Source organism: Sphaeramia orbicularis, chromosome 16 (assembly GCF_902148855.1).
Source record: "Sphaeramia orbicularis chromosome 16, fSphaOr1.1, whole genome shotgun sequence".
Taxonomy (NCBI): Eukaryota; Metazoa; Chordata; class Actinopteri; order Kurtiformes; family Apogonidae; genus Sphaeramia; species Sphaeramia orbicularis.
Genome location: NC_043972.1, coordinates 31,430,581 through 31,446,989, shown reverse-complemented (window position 1 = coordinate 31,446,989; position 16,409 = coordinate 31,430,581). Strand labels below are relative to the sequence as shown.

Below are 16,409 nucleotides of genomic sequence, written 5' to 3'. Positions count from 1 at the left end.
GAAAGACGAATAAAAAAATAATAAGTACAGTCTTTCTCACGTAATTATGTATTAATGCTGTGGGTTGACAACGAGGAAGCAGAGAAAGGGGGATTCACATGCAGATGGGTTCAGTGCAGTGGATTTAATGAAGAATGCAAAACTGCGCTTTACAAGCAGGTAGTTAGGCTGAAAATAGTCAAAGTCTGAGGTCAAACACAGGTAAAGATCAAAAGAATCATCAAGCAAAAACAGGTAAATAAAATCCAGCTGAGCAATGAGAAGGTGAGGAGTATATTAATTATGGGTTCTAACTATTAAGACTGAATATGGGCAGAGATTGACAGGTGGCAGGAGACTTTAGAGCAAACTGAAAGATGGAAATTAACCTGAAAAAGAACAATGGATGAAAGAGATGGAGAAAGAAAAAGGAAAACTGCTGGCAGAAGAGAGAATGAGGACAATTATACCTAAAATAAGGCAAGTATTTATTTTTATTGTGGTCTGTGAACTACACAAAGAAGTAAAAAGCTCTCTAGCATAAAATTAAAACATGAATTCTATTTATTTATCTCTGTCACCTCATTAATGGAATGGGGCTTTTTTTTTTAGCTGATTTGAAATTAATTTATTACCCTTATTTAAATGTGGTAAATACTATATACTGAGGTGAAGGCCTCATTTGTAGTAAAAATGAATGAAAGAAACACTAGTCAGAATAGATAAAATAGAGAAGACAATAAGAATATTAAAAACAATTAATTTAAATAATTTACAGTACAGTACAAAAGTCCCTAGTCAACATTAGGTTTGTTGGATTAGTAAAATTATAGTGACCACACATATGCATTTGTCTGTATGGGAAGTATGTACAGCATTAAAACCAAAAGTTTCAGGGAAGAGGTAATATTTAGTGTAATGTCCCATTGCACTTAACATGTCTTTAACCCTTCTGTTCAGACAATATATGTTTAGTATTAATTTTCTGATGTTTTATACCAGGTTTTATTCAACACATCAGATGTTTCTAGCCATGGGGTCAGAGGTCACACTAAACAGTGATTTTAACCTTTACAACCCATTCAGTTCAGTACTGTGTGTGTGTTTTATAGCTGTACACATATTTCCTGCTTTATCTTGTTTTATTCAAAGAAAAACAATGACAAATAAATATGTACTCATTTCAACCCTTCAAAAAACAACAAAGTTAAAGGTGGCGTAAGACTTTTGCTCAGTACTATACATTCAGTTAATTAAAATTAAATCATGTAAAAAAAAAAATAATGTAAAGTACAGTGGGGTGAAATATGAAAAAACATAAAAGGCCATAACTTCAGTCATTTAGACTGAAAATAATTGCAGACAATGAACAATAGTAATCAAACAACACTTTATTCTGATAAACCTTCACACTTAATACAAAAAGACAACTACGACTCAATCATGACACTCTTTCCTTCAGAATTAAGGGTGTTGATGATGTCCTGCCTCCCTGTACATGATGCAGTCATGTCAGACAAACACAGTAATAATGTACTCAGCCTCACACTGTCTACAGTGTGTTGTGTTCTTAATATGGACGCTTTATCTTTGCACATAGTATTTGAAGTCTCATCAGCTGCTATGTCAGAACAAAATAAAAAAGCAGAAACACATAATGTGAAACTTCGAACAGGCAGGGAAGGACCTCCACTGCAAAGAGATATTATCTGTTTCCACAAAGATAAAACTCTATAGTCATTCTCTTGAGACAATAATAAGTTATTAATTTGTTATTTGCCTTCCTCTTTGGAAACATTATGTGGTGGTGCTTCAATCAGTCTAAACAATTGCTTCCATTGCTCATCAACACTAATATCTAATATACTAATTCATCACTTATATACACAAACAATGAAACATTAATAATAAAATAATGCCAGTGTAAACAAGCTTCAGTATCACATAACACCCAAATATTGCACATACATTCATAAATATACACAGAAACTTTGTGCCCTTTGTGTTTATGCATGTGGCTGCATCTGTGCAGTAAATATGAGTTTGTGTAGCTGTCTGTGTGCAGCTCCGTTTAACAGTAAGAAAACTAGGATAAATTAAATCAGGAGGGGAGAGAATTCAATAAGTGAATGAAAAGGTAACACAAGAGGCACCCATACACACACATGTACAGTCCCTGCACACATACACTCATACTGTGCACACTATCAAGTCTCTCACTTCCACAGACATACAAAAAATTGTTCAGCTATTACAGAAAAATCTAAAAGTTTGCTTTCACAACAAAGTCCTTTGTGTCCTCAGTTCTGTTGGTTCATCACAATGAATAAATCATGGACATGTGTGTGTGATTGGGCCTATCAAGTGTGTTTTGGTCCCACTCCATCTGGTTTAAACCTCGTTTTTTGGTCCCAGTCTGTGCGGCGCTACAGTCTTTGGTCCGTCCTTTCACTCAGGTTTGTTAACAGAAAGACGGAAGACCTCAAGCCATGGAATGTAGGTCCAACAACTACAGATCTGATTCAGGTTACTCAGAAGGTGCACATTCCTCCCAAACCACAGTCCTCTAGTAGGAGCTAGCACATCTTGTCTTAGGCGTCCCCTGTGTGATCAGACGTCAGCTGCTCCTGGTCGGATATGTCGTCATCAGCTGGTGGTCGTGCCCGGTCGAAGAAACCACACTGAGGGAATCACATTAACCCATTAGAGCAGTATTAGATAATTAAACTACGTTGAGGAATGTTGATGATGGTGTGTGACATGATCTGACAGTGTTTACCTTCCACATGGCTAATGTTAACATGGCCAAAACCAGCAGTCCCAGCAGTATGGCGAGGACAATGACCCAGAGGGGAACTGCAAATGACACGTCTGGAGTCCCCCATAACACCAGCGTACCCATCTGCATGGCAAAAACAAAACAGGCCTGTACATGAACACACACTTCTGCAACTCTCTTATTAACAGTTGGAAACACACACACTACATCCGTCTTACCGAGGTGGAGTGTTGAGGAAGGGTTGTAGGTCGGATGCGGTAAGGCATTGCAATCACCATGAAGGACACGGTTGAGTTGAGAATGTACGGGTCGTTACGTCGCTAGAAGAAGAAATATAAGACATGATGTTAGTTAACCCTTTCATGCATAGTGGTCACTCCAGTGGACAGTTATTCTCCAGCTGTTCTCTTGTATATTAATGGGTTTTGCTGTTTTAGTTCTATATCAGCCAACACAGTGGACACTTATGCACCATCCCATACACTGACATTCATACCATTACTGTAACTGTGCTGTTCTTGATAAAGCTGATCTGCAGTAACATGTTTGAGTGTAAATCAATTGTTATTTGTGAAACAAAAAAGTTTTTTTTTGCACATTATCTCCATGAAGTGAATAATTACTAGCATTAGAGTATGTTAAAATGTGAGAAAACATCAGATTAGCAGTATTAAAAATGTTTTTATTTCATTGTTTTCATATCACTTTCTGATATTACGTTTTAAACACGTTTCTTTACTTCAAAAACTAAAAGCATGAACATTTTTCTAATTCCACAGAAAAAATAACTCGCTTGCATTGTTTTTTCAAACCTAAGGAGGAAAAAAAACACTCAAGAAAAAAATCTTGACAAAGGTTCTCATAATTCCTGCATGAAAGGGTTAATAAAGTTAAGTTATTGTTTAGCTGTAGAATGAAAAAGACAAAGAATGCGCTGAAAAAATAGAGGTTATGCAATTCCCAGTTTATCTGACTGTCAGCACAAAAACACAAAAATACTGCAGAGTTTCATGAATCTTCTTAGAATGGTAGGGCTTAGGCCAAGGATAAAAACTTTCAAGGTTCAATGTGTAATATTTAGTGACATCTCCCTCTCCTACAGTAGCAGCGAAATGTGTGAAAAGCTCATCATTATTAAAGTTTGTTTTATTTGTTCGTGGCTTTTTTTTTTTTTTTTTTTTATGACTTGAATTTTTTATTAACTTTTTCCAAATGTATCACATCATCACACATTAAATACTAACATTAGAGCATTGGTAAATTACCCATAACCATCCCGCCCACCCTTAACCAGAAGAGTTCTTCATATCAATATTGTGGCTTTTATCTCACACACATCAGCTTTGAGTATCCATGTATATAATACATACATACACCCTAAATATCTACACAGAGGTGTCTAATCATAATATACAGGGTGGGGAAGCAAAATTTACAATGAACATTTAGTTGTTTTTTCTCAGCAGGCACTACGTCAATTGTTTTGAAACCAAACATATATTGATGTCATAATCATACCTAACACTATTATCCATACCTTTTCAGAAACTTTTGCCCATGTGAGTAATCAGGAAAGCAAACGTCAAAGAGTGTGTGATTTGCTGAATGCACTCGTCACACCAAGGAGATTTCAAAATAGTTGGAGTGTCCATAAAGACTGTTTATAATGTAAAGAAGAGAATGACTATGAGCAAAACTATTACGAGAAAGTCTGGAAGATACTATTAAAGAAGAATGGGAGAAGTTGTCACCCGAATATTTGAGGAACACTTGCGCAAGTTTCAGGAAGCATGTGAAGGCAGTTATTGAGAAAGAAGGAGGACACATAGAATAAAAACATTTTCTATTATGTAAATTTTCTTGTGGCAAATAAATTCTCATGACTTTCAATAAACTAACTGGTCATACACTGTCTTTCAATCCCTGCCTCAAAATATTGTAAATTTTGCTACCCCACCCTGTACACACACATGTATACATACTGTAAGGTATGTGATCATTGTCTTTTCAGTGTGAATCCTCTTAGCCTTTAGTCTGTTTGTGGCTTTTTACTTAATAGGGATATTAACTGTGATTGACAATCCAATACAGTAGGTGATGAGAATAGACCTGAAGGCTGGATGGCATCTACTAACAAATGAAAAGGAAGAAGAGGAAGTCTGTTTTGAATTACTGTAGAAACACTGAGTGAAGCTGTTCACTCTGCAGTGAAAAAACACAATCATTCTTCCTTTTGTATGATTATATATGAAATGGCTAAAATTTACTTAGGGGGTCAAATGAGTGGCCATTTTTGTCAAAAAAAAAAAGTTGTAAGAAATGCATAGAACTGTGTTGAAATAATGCTAATACATTTGTGCACAGACTACTGATATTATTTGACAGTGGAAGCTATATTTTCAGAAATGTTGGATTTTGAATAGCACGTGTATGTGAAAACTTTTGCTGGTGGACGGACGTGACATTACCCATGATGATCTGGTCAGTACCAGTACTTTATTAGTAATAAACTTATAAACTTACTATTGCTAATTCTCCTCTTATTCATAAATGTTAGTATTGTGGATCTAAAACAATAACAGCTGACACAAAAACACAAAATGTGGCAGTGGACAGATGTGACATGGTTGTTGTGGATCCCATCATACTGATGCTCGGCAGCCATGTCACCGTTTCCACAAATGATCCCTGTGCAAAAACTAGGATCATAATTATTTATTGTATAGTTTATCATCATACTAAAGAGTAAATAACAACATAGAATTGTTATTTCTTTATAAAAATGCTTATTATTGGAAAACTGTTGATTTAACAAGTGACGTGTGACATTCTTAATGTATGTATTCATGTAACATAAGCAGGATGGATCAGCACCATACTCCATATTTCAACCTGTAAAAATAAAACGTGATATGTAGGATAGAATCTTGTAAGAAAAATTGTGGAATCTAAAAGAATAGAATATTTGTTTTTCAGGTAAATTCAGTTAAAATATAACTTGGCCATTTGTGACATGAAAATATAGCATTAATTGTGATGAAATTGGACATTTTTGACCTGAAAACATAGTTCATATGACCATCAACATGTTGCAACAGAACTGAAATCCTGTAAATTTGCAGAACTTGCATTTACCAACACAAAGTTCCTTTGCGGATTCACTTATACGGATTTCTTATGCACAAAGACATAAATAAGACCTCTAAGCAAATTTTAGCCAATTAGTAAAAACTGAACTATTCCACGTACAGCCCTGTGATGAACTGGTGGCATGTCCAAACTGTACAGGGCTTTTGCCCATTGTAAGCTCAGAGGTTCCAGAATCTTCATGACCCTCTTGATGTTTCGACAATGAAATGTTTCCGAAAATTAATGACTGAATATTCAAACTCTGCAGTTAGTTACATCCCCCTAAACCTTTATATTTTGAAGGAGATGCACAAAAAGGACTGTCATTTTGATTTGTATCATAATTGAGAGCATCAGGTTAATCTAAGACATCCAGTAGTAACAGTTTGTTCCATAAAAACCAAATGACAAATTGAAGTCATTTGTTACCAACATTGGCACCAGCTGACAAAAAGCAGATCATATTGTGTTGGTTGTTTCTGGTTTAACAATAAAGTGGAGTGAAAAGCTGAGCTGAACAGTCTAATGATGAACAGCTGAGGTACTAACCTGCAGGAAAGTGTGCGCCCAGAGCCTGGAGCGGATCTTAACTACGGCACTCTGCCCACGATCCAACCTCCCAACGACACACATGACCCTCAGACAGGAGATGTTGGTGCAATTCTGCACAGAAACAGGGTTGAATGAAGAGAGATTTTAACCCACATAAATCACTAACAAAACATTTCTTTTCCTGAGGCAGTATGTGTATGGCTCACCAGGGTTTTACCGGTGTAATTCTGAGCAGCAGTGACCGCTCGCTTGTGCCGGTGAGGTGAAGGATTACTGGTGTTTTTCAGGAAACCTAGTAATTCAGGAGTGTCCTGGAGAGCAGAGATCTGACACAGGGAAAGACAAGAGAGCTGTTAGACTATGGTTATGTAAACTTCAAACACTCACTTTCAATATGAGGGAAGTGATTTAAAAAACTAACAACGTAGAGCTCATGGTCTAAAATGAGCTAATTCACCATATAGTTATGATATTATACAGTTGCAGAAAAAAATATTAGACCATCAAAAGTTATCAAAATTGCAATCAAGTACTAACTCCCATGTGTATAATGTGACTAAAACAGAGAAAAGAAAACATGGAATGTCTAAAAGCACTGTTTTTGTCAGTACAATGCCATACATATTGATGTAAGAACTGAAGTGATTTTGGTTATAAACAAAAAAAAACATGGAAAATGGATAGATATCAGCTCTGCAGTTAAACTCTTATGAGCTATTTTTGATGTTATCATTATATTTGTCCAAACAAATGTACCTTTAATTGTACCAAGCATTAAAATGAACAAGAAATTGAAGAAAACAAGGGTGGTCTAATAATTTTTCTGCAGCTGTATAATCAGTTACTTCATCATTACCTGTTTCCATTTATTTATAATACACCAATCTTTATGAAAATTAGCACCAGTAGAGACTGAGTGAATATACAGTATGTTTTAAACAAAGTGTATCATCTGTCCTGTAAAGTCACACTGTTAACACAAACAGCACTTATTGTAATCCTTTCAAATTAAAGGCCCTTGTTTCATGAAACATTCTACCTGAACATGTTATGGAGAACTCTATGAGTGCTGTTGTTTGTCAGATACACCAGACTCTGTTTATAATGCTAATATATCTAAATATCTCAGATATATAATGATTTTAATGACTTTTAAATCTACGATTCAGCTTTACTCTTGAACTCTATGGACCTGAATTTGTGGTAGTTTGACTTGGCAGCTATCATTCAGTACTTAATTTCACTGTGCACTTCAGTGAGTGAACCACTGGGTATGCAACCTAAAATATTTACTTGGTGGTTAGTGGGGAAGTCTGTTAAAACAGTGGGAAACTTTAAGGTGTGTATTTGTGTTCATGTGGATTTATGACTCATACATTGGTTACATCTTTGTCCGACGACCAGTAGACTGATGATCACTTGAACTTATTTTATAATTTTATTTTATTTAGCTTTGTTTTATTTTATTGAGCTGATGGACAATGAATTTCTCCTTGGGGATAAAAATAAAGACTTGTATCTGTATCAAGGTCAAGGTCAAATTTATTTGTATAGCACATTTACAACAGTGCCCAAAGTGCTTTACAACCATAATAAAAGTGCCAATGTAGAAGTTAAGAACAACACTAAAACAGTAAAAGCAAATACAACAGGCAAATAAAAACAGATAGAATGTCCTGCTCAGCTTGTGTTAAAACCCAGCGCAAACAAATGTATCTGTACTTATTTATTTTTGTGCAGGTTCTCAGTTACATTTTACATATAGAATGGTTTTCAATTCTTTTACAGACAAAACCCCCCAAAATTGCTTAACATATTAATCAGTTGTTTTGTCTGGGAATCTGTTCAGTGAAGAGAAGAAGACCACATTAACCTTCATAACATTTATCATACGTCCTATTATCAATATAAAGAATACTTCTGATGATGTGTATATATCATTAGTCGCCATCTACACCACCCTCAGGACAACAAGGGCTGAAGGCCTTGGGAACGGTTGTTGACATTGGGAAATTGGCAATGACCAATCAGAAAGAAAACAGGGAGAATAAAAACAAAATGTGACCTTTGACAACGCGCTGACTTTATTTTCATAGATGATTACAGCATGTAGCATGTTCCCTTCAGACATAATTGTACCCTTTTTTGAAATATAGCATATTTTCTTTTGAACTACTCTACAGATGATATCATAGACTTTGGAAACTATGTACTTCAGTTCTAATTTTTGTTAATAACCATATTGCTTGATTCGCCTAGTTTTGAGCCAACTGGCAAGCAGCATGGAGAGCAGCCAAAATAATGGAATAAAGGGGTATAAATGACGAAGGAATGGATAAATGGATAAGCCACAGGCAGTGTAATAAATAAGTTTATAATCACAGTAGGAATAGTTTTTTTTTCTAGTGGTTTCTGTGAGCTAGACGAGGTATATGAGTGGTTACATTTAAAGTTAACTTGTTGTTGGCATTACATCTTTGGGTCTTGTACTGTGATGTGTCTGTATACATGAGCCTGTAGATATATTTCAGTCTTACCTGAAGGCCGAGAGGGTTGAGGCTGGTGTTCGTCCTGCAGCTAATTGGTCCGTCAGTTTGAATCTCCATGGCATACAGCAGGTTTTCATCACGGAAACGGGCAGGCCAGCCTACCTGAAGCTCTGCTTCCCGAATACTGCTGGGGCCAGAGTTATGGAGCTGCAGACAGAGAAAGAGAGAGTCAGACAAAACAGAAAGTTGTCAGTATTGTGCTTTCCTCTTGTCTTATTTGTGTGTCTAAGGCAGAGATGGCGAAAGTACTCACATTCTGTATTTAAGTAGAAGTACAGCTACTTGTGTCAAAAAATACTCTTTTAAAAGTAGAAGTACTGATTCAACTCCTTTACGTAGGTAAAAGTAAAAAAGTACAACTTCTCAATTGTAATAAAGTACCAAAGTAAAAAGCAAAACTGCATTTTTTTGCCATGAGTGAAACAATACTTATTTAACCAGACAAAATCAGAAAAGTTTCTGTTTTCTAATTCCAAAGTGTTCTGACCACAGTCCACAGTCTGGTAGCAGACAGTAACCCGCAAAAAGATGTAGGTACAGGTTAAAAAAAAAAAAAAAAATTTTTCATGGGTAGAGGCACAGGTAAAATTAAACAAAATGTGGGTGGGTAGTGGGCAAGGAAGAGAAAAAAAAAAAAGAAGATTCATGGATGAAAATAATTTGCAGGACATTTAATGATGATGATCATCTAATTTGACTGTGGTTGCTGTTTTATTTTGAAGTGAGCTTCACCTCTGTTTATATCCACCCACAGACGTCATTGAGCAGCATATTAGAGATTTAATGATGCCGTGTATTTTAGCCAAAAATAAAGCCCTTAAAAGTGAGTTACTGTGTAGACAATGTATTTAATCACGGGTCGGGTTATGGTACTCAGCTTTGCGGGTATGGGTGGAAAAGTATGGAAAAAGTGGACCTGTACAGGACTCTGGTACTGACCCTGGTCACAGCCTGTACTCCTTCTCTCCTCCACTCTGATTTTCCCTCTGAAGCGACGCATTTTATGCCCTGTCACATTTGACGAGTTTAGTTTAACGAGCCTATTCTGAGAATGGTAGGAGTATAAAGTACAGATATTTATGCACAAATGTAGGAAGTAAAAGAAAAAGTTACCAAAAAAATAAATACTAAAGTAAAGTACAGATACCTAAAAAACTGACTTAAGCACAGTAACAAAGTACTTATACTTTGTTACTTCCCACCTCTGGTCTCAAGTGACTGAGGCTAAAATTAGGTTATCATAACTGTAGGCTGATGACACAGGCCACCTGCGTTTCAGTAAACTTGATACTAATGCAGCTGTCAGTCACTGGGGATTGAAATAAGAGACAAGTTAAACCTACGGCATCACCTAGCTCATCATTCCACATCAAAATTAGGATGAATGAATTATGAGCCTAAATGAACCATCAATTCAATAAATCCTCTTTGTTACCCCAACATGCATTTTCACTCCAGCACACACACATGCGAACATAGACACAGTCATTAACACTGAAGCAAGTCATCCAAACAGGACATGATCCTGGCGCTGCAGGGCAGGAATTCTGCGAGTGCAAAAACAGCGTCCTCTTTAACTAGAAGCAGCTGCCAACTGGGAAAAGTACTGCAAATGAAAATCATTATCAGCTGCAGGACAGGCCAGACACTGCTGCACTCCAGTTCAATGAAGCAGCAGTCCCTTTAAAACCAAAAGAAATCATATGTACAGCACATGGAAACACACACACACACACACACACACACGCGCGCGCGCACGCTTTTAGCCCTATTGTAAACTGTCGCCAGCTTGTCTGCCATCCTCCCGCCTCTTATCTATTGGGGTGTACCTCTGTTTGACCTTGTTTTTCCTCTTAGCAGTTACTCCTCATTACACTATGTCCAGTCTTTTTTTTTTTTTTTCCTCCGTCTTTGCCTCACCACCTTTTACCCTGTTTTTTCCCCCTTCCTTCTCTGCCTTTCCCGCCTTGACGGAACTAACTAATCTTGAGCTGGAGACCTTTGATCAGCCAGAACACAATTCTTTAAAGGGCTACTGGTGTTACTCTGTGTGTGTTACTGTTTACTACACATAATCTAGCCCCCCTAATGTTCTAATTTACCACTTCCACACCTATTTCTGTATCTTTTCATCTTAACAGCTTGGGCATAGACATATTTTTGACATCCAGCAGCAACAACTCAACAAAACAACTCAGCTCTCAATATCTCAACGTCTCTTCACATCTGAATACACTTTCTTCAGTTTCTCGTCACAGTCGATCGAGCTGTCTGTCTGTGTTCTTATGTAACTGTTACCTCATAGATGTGTGTTACTTGTGGTCCCACATCATCCTCTTTGACAGGCTTCTCTTTGGGTTCCCAGCGTGGGAATGGCAGCACCACCTGAGAAGGATGAGATACCCTGGAGAGAGGAGAAACAGCTCGCTGACACTGATGCACATATACACTTATAGTTTTTGATGTTGTCATAGTTCATTTTAAAACACTCCTTGACCACATCATTGGTATGTTGCTATTGGTTATTACGATAATTTCATTTATTTTAATGTTATTGTTGCATGCGTTAAGTCCACACCAGACTAGCAGATTGAATAATTTAAGGACAATGACTGTGTGAAATACCCAATAATAATAGTGTCACTCAGCTCCAAATCTGTGGATTTACTGTATAATGGGTACAATTGAGTAGTGGAGTTGTATTTTGAAGGGGACACTTTATAACTTATATGAACAGTGATGACCAGTAACCAGTATTCTTTTAATATAGGCTATTTTACATACATCCAATTCAATCCAACTTTAATCATAAAGCACTTTAAAAAACAACAGTAGGCTGAAGTGGTGTACACATACATGAGGACAAATAATACACATAAAAGAGTTATAGACACATAAAACCACAATTATAAGCTAAAATAACATATTACAACTTATATGTAACAGCATTAAATGATTAAATCAGAACTAAATGTAATTGTGATCCATTAACAAATTCTAATTTGCAGATTACGCTTCTGAAAATTAATTCTGAATATAACATTCATTCTGCTGCTTTGCATCTTTTTGCTACATACAAAAACTTTCTTTTGGCAAATTTCTTGACAGGTTTTCAACAGAAGATGGCTTACAAGGAGCTGTCTCTGTGTCTAGACAGGCTCTAGTCATTGGATATGCTGTTATGCACTCAGATTGTGAGCACTGTTTTGGATTGTTGCTCTTTTTTGAATTTACACGGCCTTTTGTCTGCCAATCACATTGATGCACATTTCTCTAAGCTACCTGATTCTGCCATGCCTGGCTGAAACCAAGTGCCAAGTCTGGGAGCTGACTTATGCTTTCAGGAGTTTTCAGGACTTGTTTTATTGCCAAGTTTAAGATGTGTTGGAAAAGTAATCAAAATAACTCAATGGTGGGCCTTCAGAGCCAGCAAGGCCTTCTCTGCTGGCCTAAAGAATCAGAACTACTGACACATTTACACCCTATATTTTTAAATTTGTTCCATAAAGGCGTATTAAATTACTCCCAATAGTCTATTCTCTTTATTTTGTAGCTTTTCTCTTGGTCTCATTGCTCCCAGTAGTGTACATGCATGTTAGAGTGTTTGTCCAATCATATTTCAGCCATCATGTGTTGCTGGGTAAAAGAAAGAGGCCTTCAAAACTTACAAAAATAAATAAGTGTAAAATAACGTCTGCATTATTACATCATCTGATTAGATGGTCAAAGAGCATACTAGTCAGAACAAGATCAGCCAGCAAACTGCATCTGCAGAAACTTGTATAATCTGAAATGTATCAGTTGAGATTTAATAGCTTTTTTTCCAACACACAATGGGTGACAGATGAGAGGAAATGGATTTGTTTTGGAAATATTAAAAATTAAGCAGTAATTTTGGTGAGTGTAATGTATATTATTAACATTTGTACGTTTTTATAAGTATTTTATACATAACTAGAAGCACTCGGAGAGCGCAGACCTCCACCAAGGCTGATCAGTGGCCCCCCCCGTGGGCCCCCCCACGCCAAGGAGGTTATGTTTTTGCCAGGGTTTGTTTGTTTGTCTGTCTGTTTGTCTGTCTGTTAGTGTGCAACGTAACTCAAAAAGTTAAGGACAGATTTTGATGAAATTTTCAGGGTTTGTTGGAAATGGGCCCCCCCGTGGGCCCCCCCACCCCCGATCACCACCAAAATTGAATAATTTCTTCCTTATCCCATTTCCAACAAACCCTGAAAATTTCATCAAAATCTGTCCATAACTTTTTGAGTTATGTTGCACACTAACGGACAGACAAACAGACAGACAGACAAACAAACAAACCCTGGCAAAAACATAACCTCCTTGGCGGAGGTAAATATTGATGAATGTGGTTGAGATGATGTATGTGGTGCTGCTGTGGTAGTGAAAGGAGACATGATGAGTTGTGTTCACTGGGATTCTTGCTTCAGTAATGGCAGTCATTCTCACTGCATAGGATACCTGCCTGTGGAATCTATTTTTGTATAGTATTGATATTATAGTATTGATATTAAAAGGTGGATTAAGTCATGGAGAACATCACTGAAGGGTTCAGTGTGAAATACACGGCCCATCACTGACAATAATATTAATATTAATATTAATATTAATATGAATATAAACTCTTAGTTTAGTCATTTGCATCATAAACTGTTCATGCAACTATCAGTTGACAGGTAGTTACAGACTACCTTTAATTTGTTTAATTGCTAGTGTTGACCTTAGCCCTCCAAAAACTTTTCATCTCATCCTTGTGTTTAAGTGAATGTCTGTGAAGCTGTCCCTGAAACATTGCATTTTCAGTGCAATGGCAAAAAGGAAGTTTCATGTTTACAGCTGTTACACACATTTAAAACAGAGGCTTAAAAATGCCAAATGGAAGCAGCTACAGCAGGACAGTATTGGAATATAAACACAGGAACTTGTATGTCCTCAGCTCTCTCATCCCAGGTCCGCCTCTGTTTATGTGCACAGCTGACCACAGCCAAACATCGCCGTGCAAGGCTCCAACCTTTGAAGCGTGTGTTTGTGTGTGTATTAACAGGCATGTAGGCATCCATGTACATGTAAAAGGCTCATAACCATCCCATGTGCACATGATTAGTTTATTCCTAGGAATGTGTTTTCATGCTGTTTTCCATCTGTATATAAACATGCTCCACAAATTCAAACATTATAAAAGTGCCAGCAATATTCTGCAAACACCAAAAAGCTGCGACTGAAACCAGATCAGTTGTGTCTTTTGAAAGTAGACACGGCAACAAAGAATTTGTCACTGTGTCTTGGAGAAGGCACCACACTTTTCACATGCATAGATGCTTGACTTACCCACGTAAGTCCAGTTGAGCTCTGGCAACAATGGACAGATTCAAAGTGACAGTGTTGCTGTCAGAGTTATCTTTGTTGGAGCTGTGAAGAGATTCAAAGAGATTTTCTTTCAGTTCTTAGGCATAAAATAAAATCATGTCAAGCTTTTTTGCAGGAGTCAAATGTAATGACTACTTAGTGCTGTGGAAAAAATCAAAGTCTGACAAAAATCCATTATAAGCTGCATTTTTTATGTTTAACAGACTGAAAGGAGAATTTCTCTGCCAGTGGACTGGGTAAGTACTGTGTCTGTGTCTTGTGATGTGTTGTCTCAAAATCAATACACTGAAACACAGTGGACATGTTGTGTGGAGCTTGTCTCCTCTCTGCGCTTCCTCTGGGCCATGTGTCTTGTTCTGCCTCTGCGGTTGGTTCCATCAAACCACAGACAGTGACAGGATTGGGACAGACACAGAACACATTTACATGGCTCATAAGAAGCACAAAAAGCTCTTTGTGTGTGTGCGTGCACGCATGTGGGAAATTAAAGGGGTAATGTGTAAGTACGGGTGGGTGTGTCACCTGTGGATCTGTAGCTCAAAGCTGATTTTTGGTCCAGCATCTTCCAGCCTTTGGACAGAAAACCGCAAACCAACGGACAGCTGGGCAGAAGAGAAGGGAAAAAAGGAGTAAAATATGAAAAAGAGAAGTGATGGAGTGATAGAAGAAAGAGTAGGACAGTTAAAGAGATGACAGAGAGAAACGAAAGGGAAGATGCATCTGGTTTTCAAAGGCCACACCATCGTTAACTCCTAAAGATCCACAACTGTTTTTGTCACAATTTCCAAATTGTTTTTGTCTTTCCTCTGCATTTTGCATTTTTTCAGTGAAAATCATGTATTTTCCTACATTTAATGTACCGATCATGTAGAAGTTCATAAAAGCTCAGATTACATTCAAAGGTTTTGGATCAAATCAGAAAAAAAATTGGAAAAAGTGACTTTTTCAACAAAATATATCACTAACTGAACATAAAAACAAGTGTGTACAACCACTGTCATTTGTCAGACTACATGGGTTTTACTGGTGAATCAATGTTGCAGAATATGTTGTGTGTGTTTCCATGTTCACTATGGAGCCTCTGAACGTCCACGTGGGTCATATCTGATGACCGTGAAAAGATGAGAAACTTTAATTATTTACATGTATTGACATTAGTGGATCAACAGGTATTTAACATTTTACACCAGTAGATGTTTTTGGCTGGCGGTGGATATTTGGGTCTTTATGGGTTAAAAGAGTTCAGCGAGACTTAGTGAACTGTCACCATTAACCGTATCTTCTTCTGTTATTTCACAGGGAAACAACCAGGTTTAATGTGTGTGTGTTGACAAAATGGTCAGCAGAAATCTCAAATGTGAGAAAATCCAGACTACACAGACAGACACAGCCACACTTTAAAGCTGCAGTTAAGTTTCTTGTCTCTCCTCAGTTTAAATCCCCTGTCCTCAAGGCTAACCTAAAACACATGGTGGATTTAATGTGGTTCATCATCAACTGTACAAAAGAGAATGTGTGTCTGTGTGTATGTGTGTCTGTGTGCGTGTGAATGTGTGTGTGTGAGCTCCACTGAACAACAGGTCAAACACATGGTCCAGGGAGATGACAGCATGTAGTCTCTTCAAGAGGCAGACCTGCAGGAGGGTGAGGGCGGGGTGCCCCACTACAAAGTCAGGCCATCTTTATGGGACACATTAGAGAGCCAGACAGAAAAGATCTAAAGAGCTCAGGGAGTGTGACTGGCCCACAGAGAAGACGTCACTATCTACCAGGATCCTCCCTGTCGTAGGGGGAGGTGGACACTCATCAAACCAGACGCAAACACTTGACCCTGGTTTGAGTAGTGTTTGTTACAAGTCTGTGTTTTTGTCCCTCTGAGACACCAGCAGCTGTGGTCTGCCCCGGTTCATGTTGGTTACAGTGATTGTACATTTTCACAGTGGAGGCACATCATCAAAACATCCAAAGAAAGTTTTTCCAGTGGGTCTTGTAGTGTTGTTGCATTGTCTATTTGTATGTTCAATAGATTCCAAACC

At 37.5% G+C, this 16,409-nt stretch overlaps 1 protein-coding gene across 1 annotated transcript in view; it reads right to left on the bottom strand.

Moving 5' to 3' along the window:
- Positions 1 to 1,347: 1,347 nt before the first annotated feature.
- itga8 (integrin, alpha 8) overlaps positions 1,348 to 16,409 on the bottom strand; it is a 55,843-nt gene continuing 40,781 nt past the window's right edge. Inside the window, exons 22-30 of the mRNA XM_030159231.1 lie at positions 14,896 to 14,975; positions 14,335 to 14,415; positions 11,287 to 11,392; positions 8,977 to 9,135; positions 6,646 to 6,765; positions 6,437 to 6,550; positions 2,977 to 3,078; positions 2,759 to 2,881; positions 1,348 to 2,660 (exon numbers count right to left, since the gene is read on the bottom strand). Coding sequence (XP_030015091.1) covers positions 2,571 to 2,660; positions 2,759 to 2,881; positions 2,977 to 3,078; positions 6,437 to 6,550; positions 6,646 to 6,765; positions 8,977 to 9,135; positions 11,287 to 11,392; positions 14,335 to 14,415; positions 14,896 to 14,975 — 975 coding nt within the window. The 3' untranslated portion in view covers positions 1,348 to 2,570. The remainder of the gene's footprint in view (positions 2,661 to 2,758; positions 2,882 to 2,976; positions 3,079 to 6,436; positions 6,551 to 6,645; positions 6,766 to 8,976; positions 9,136 to 11,286; positions 11,393 to 14,334; positions 14,416 to 14,895; positions 14,976 to 16,409) is intronic.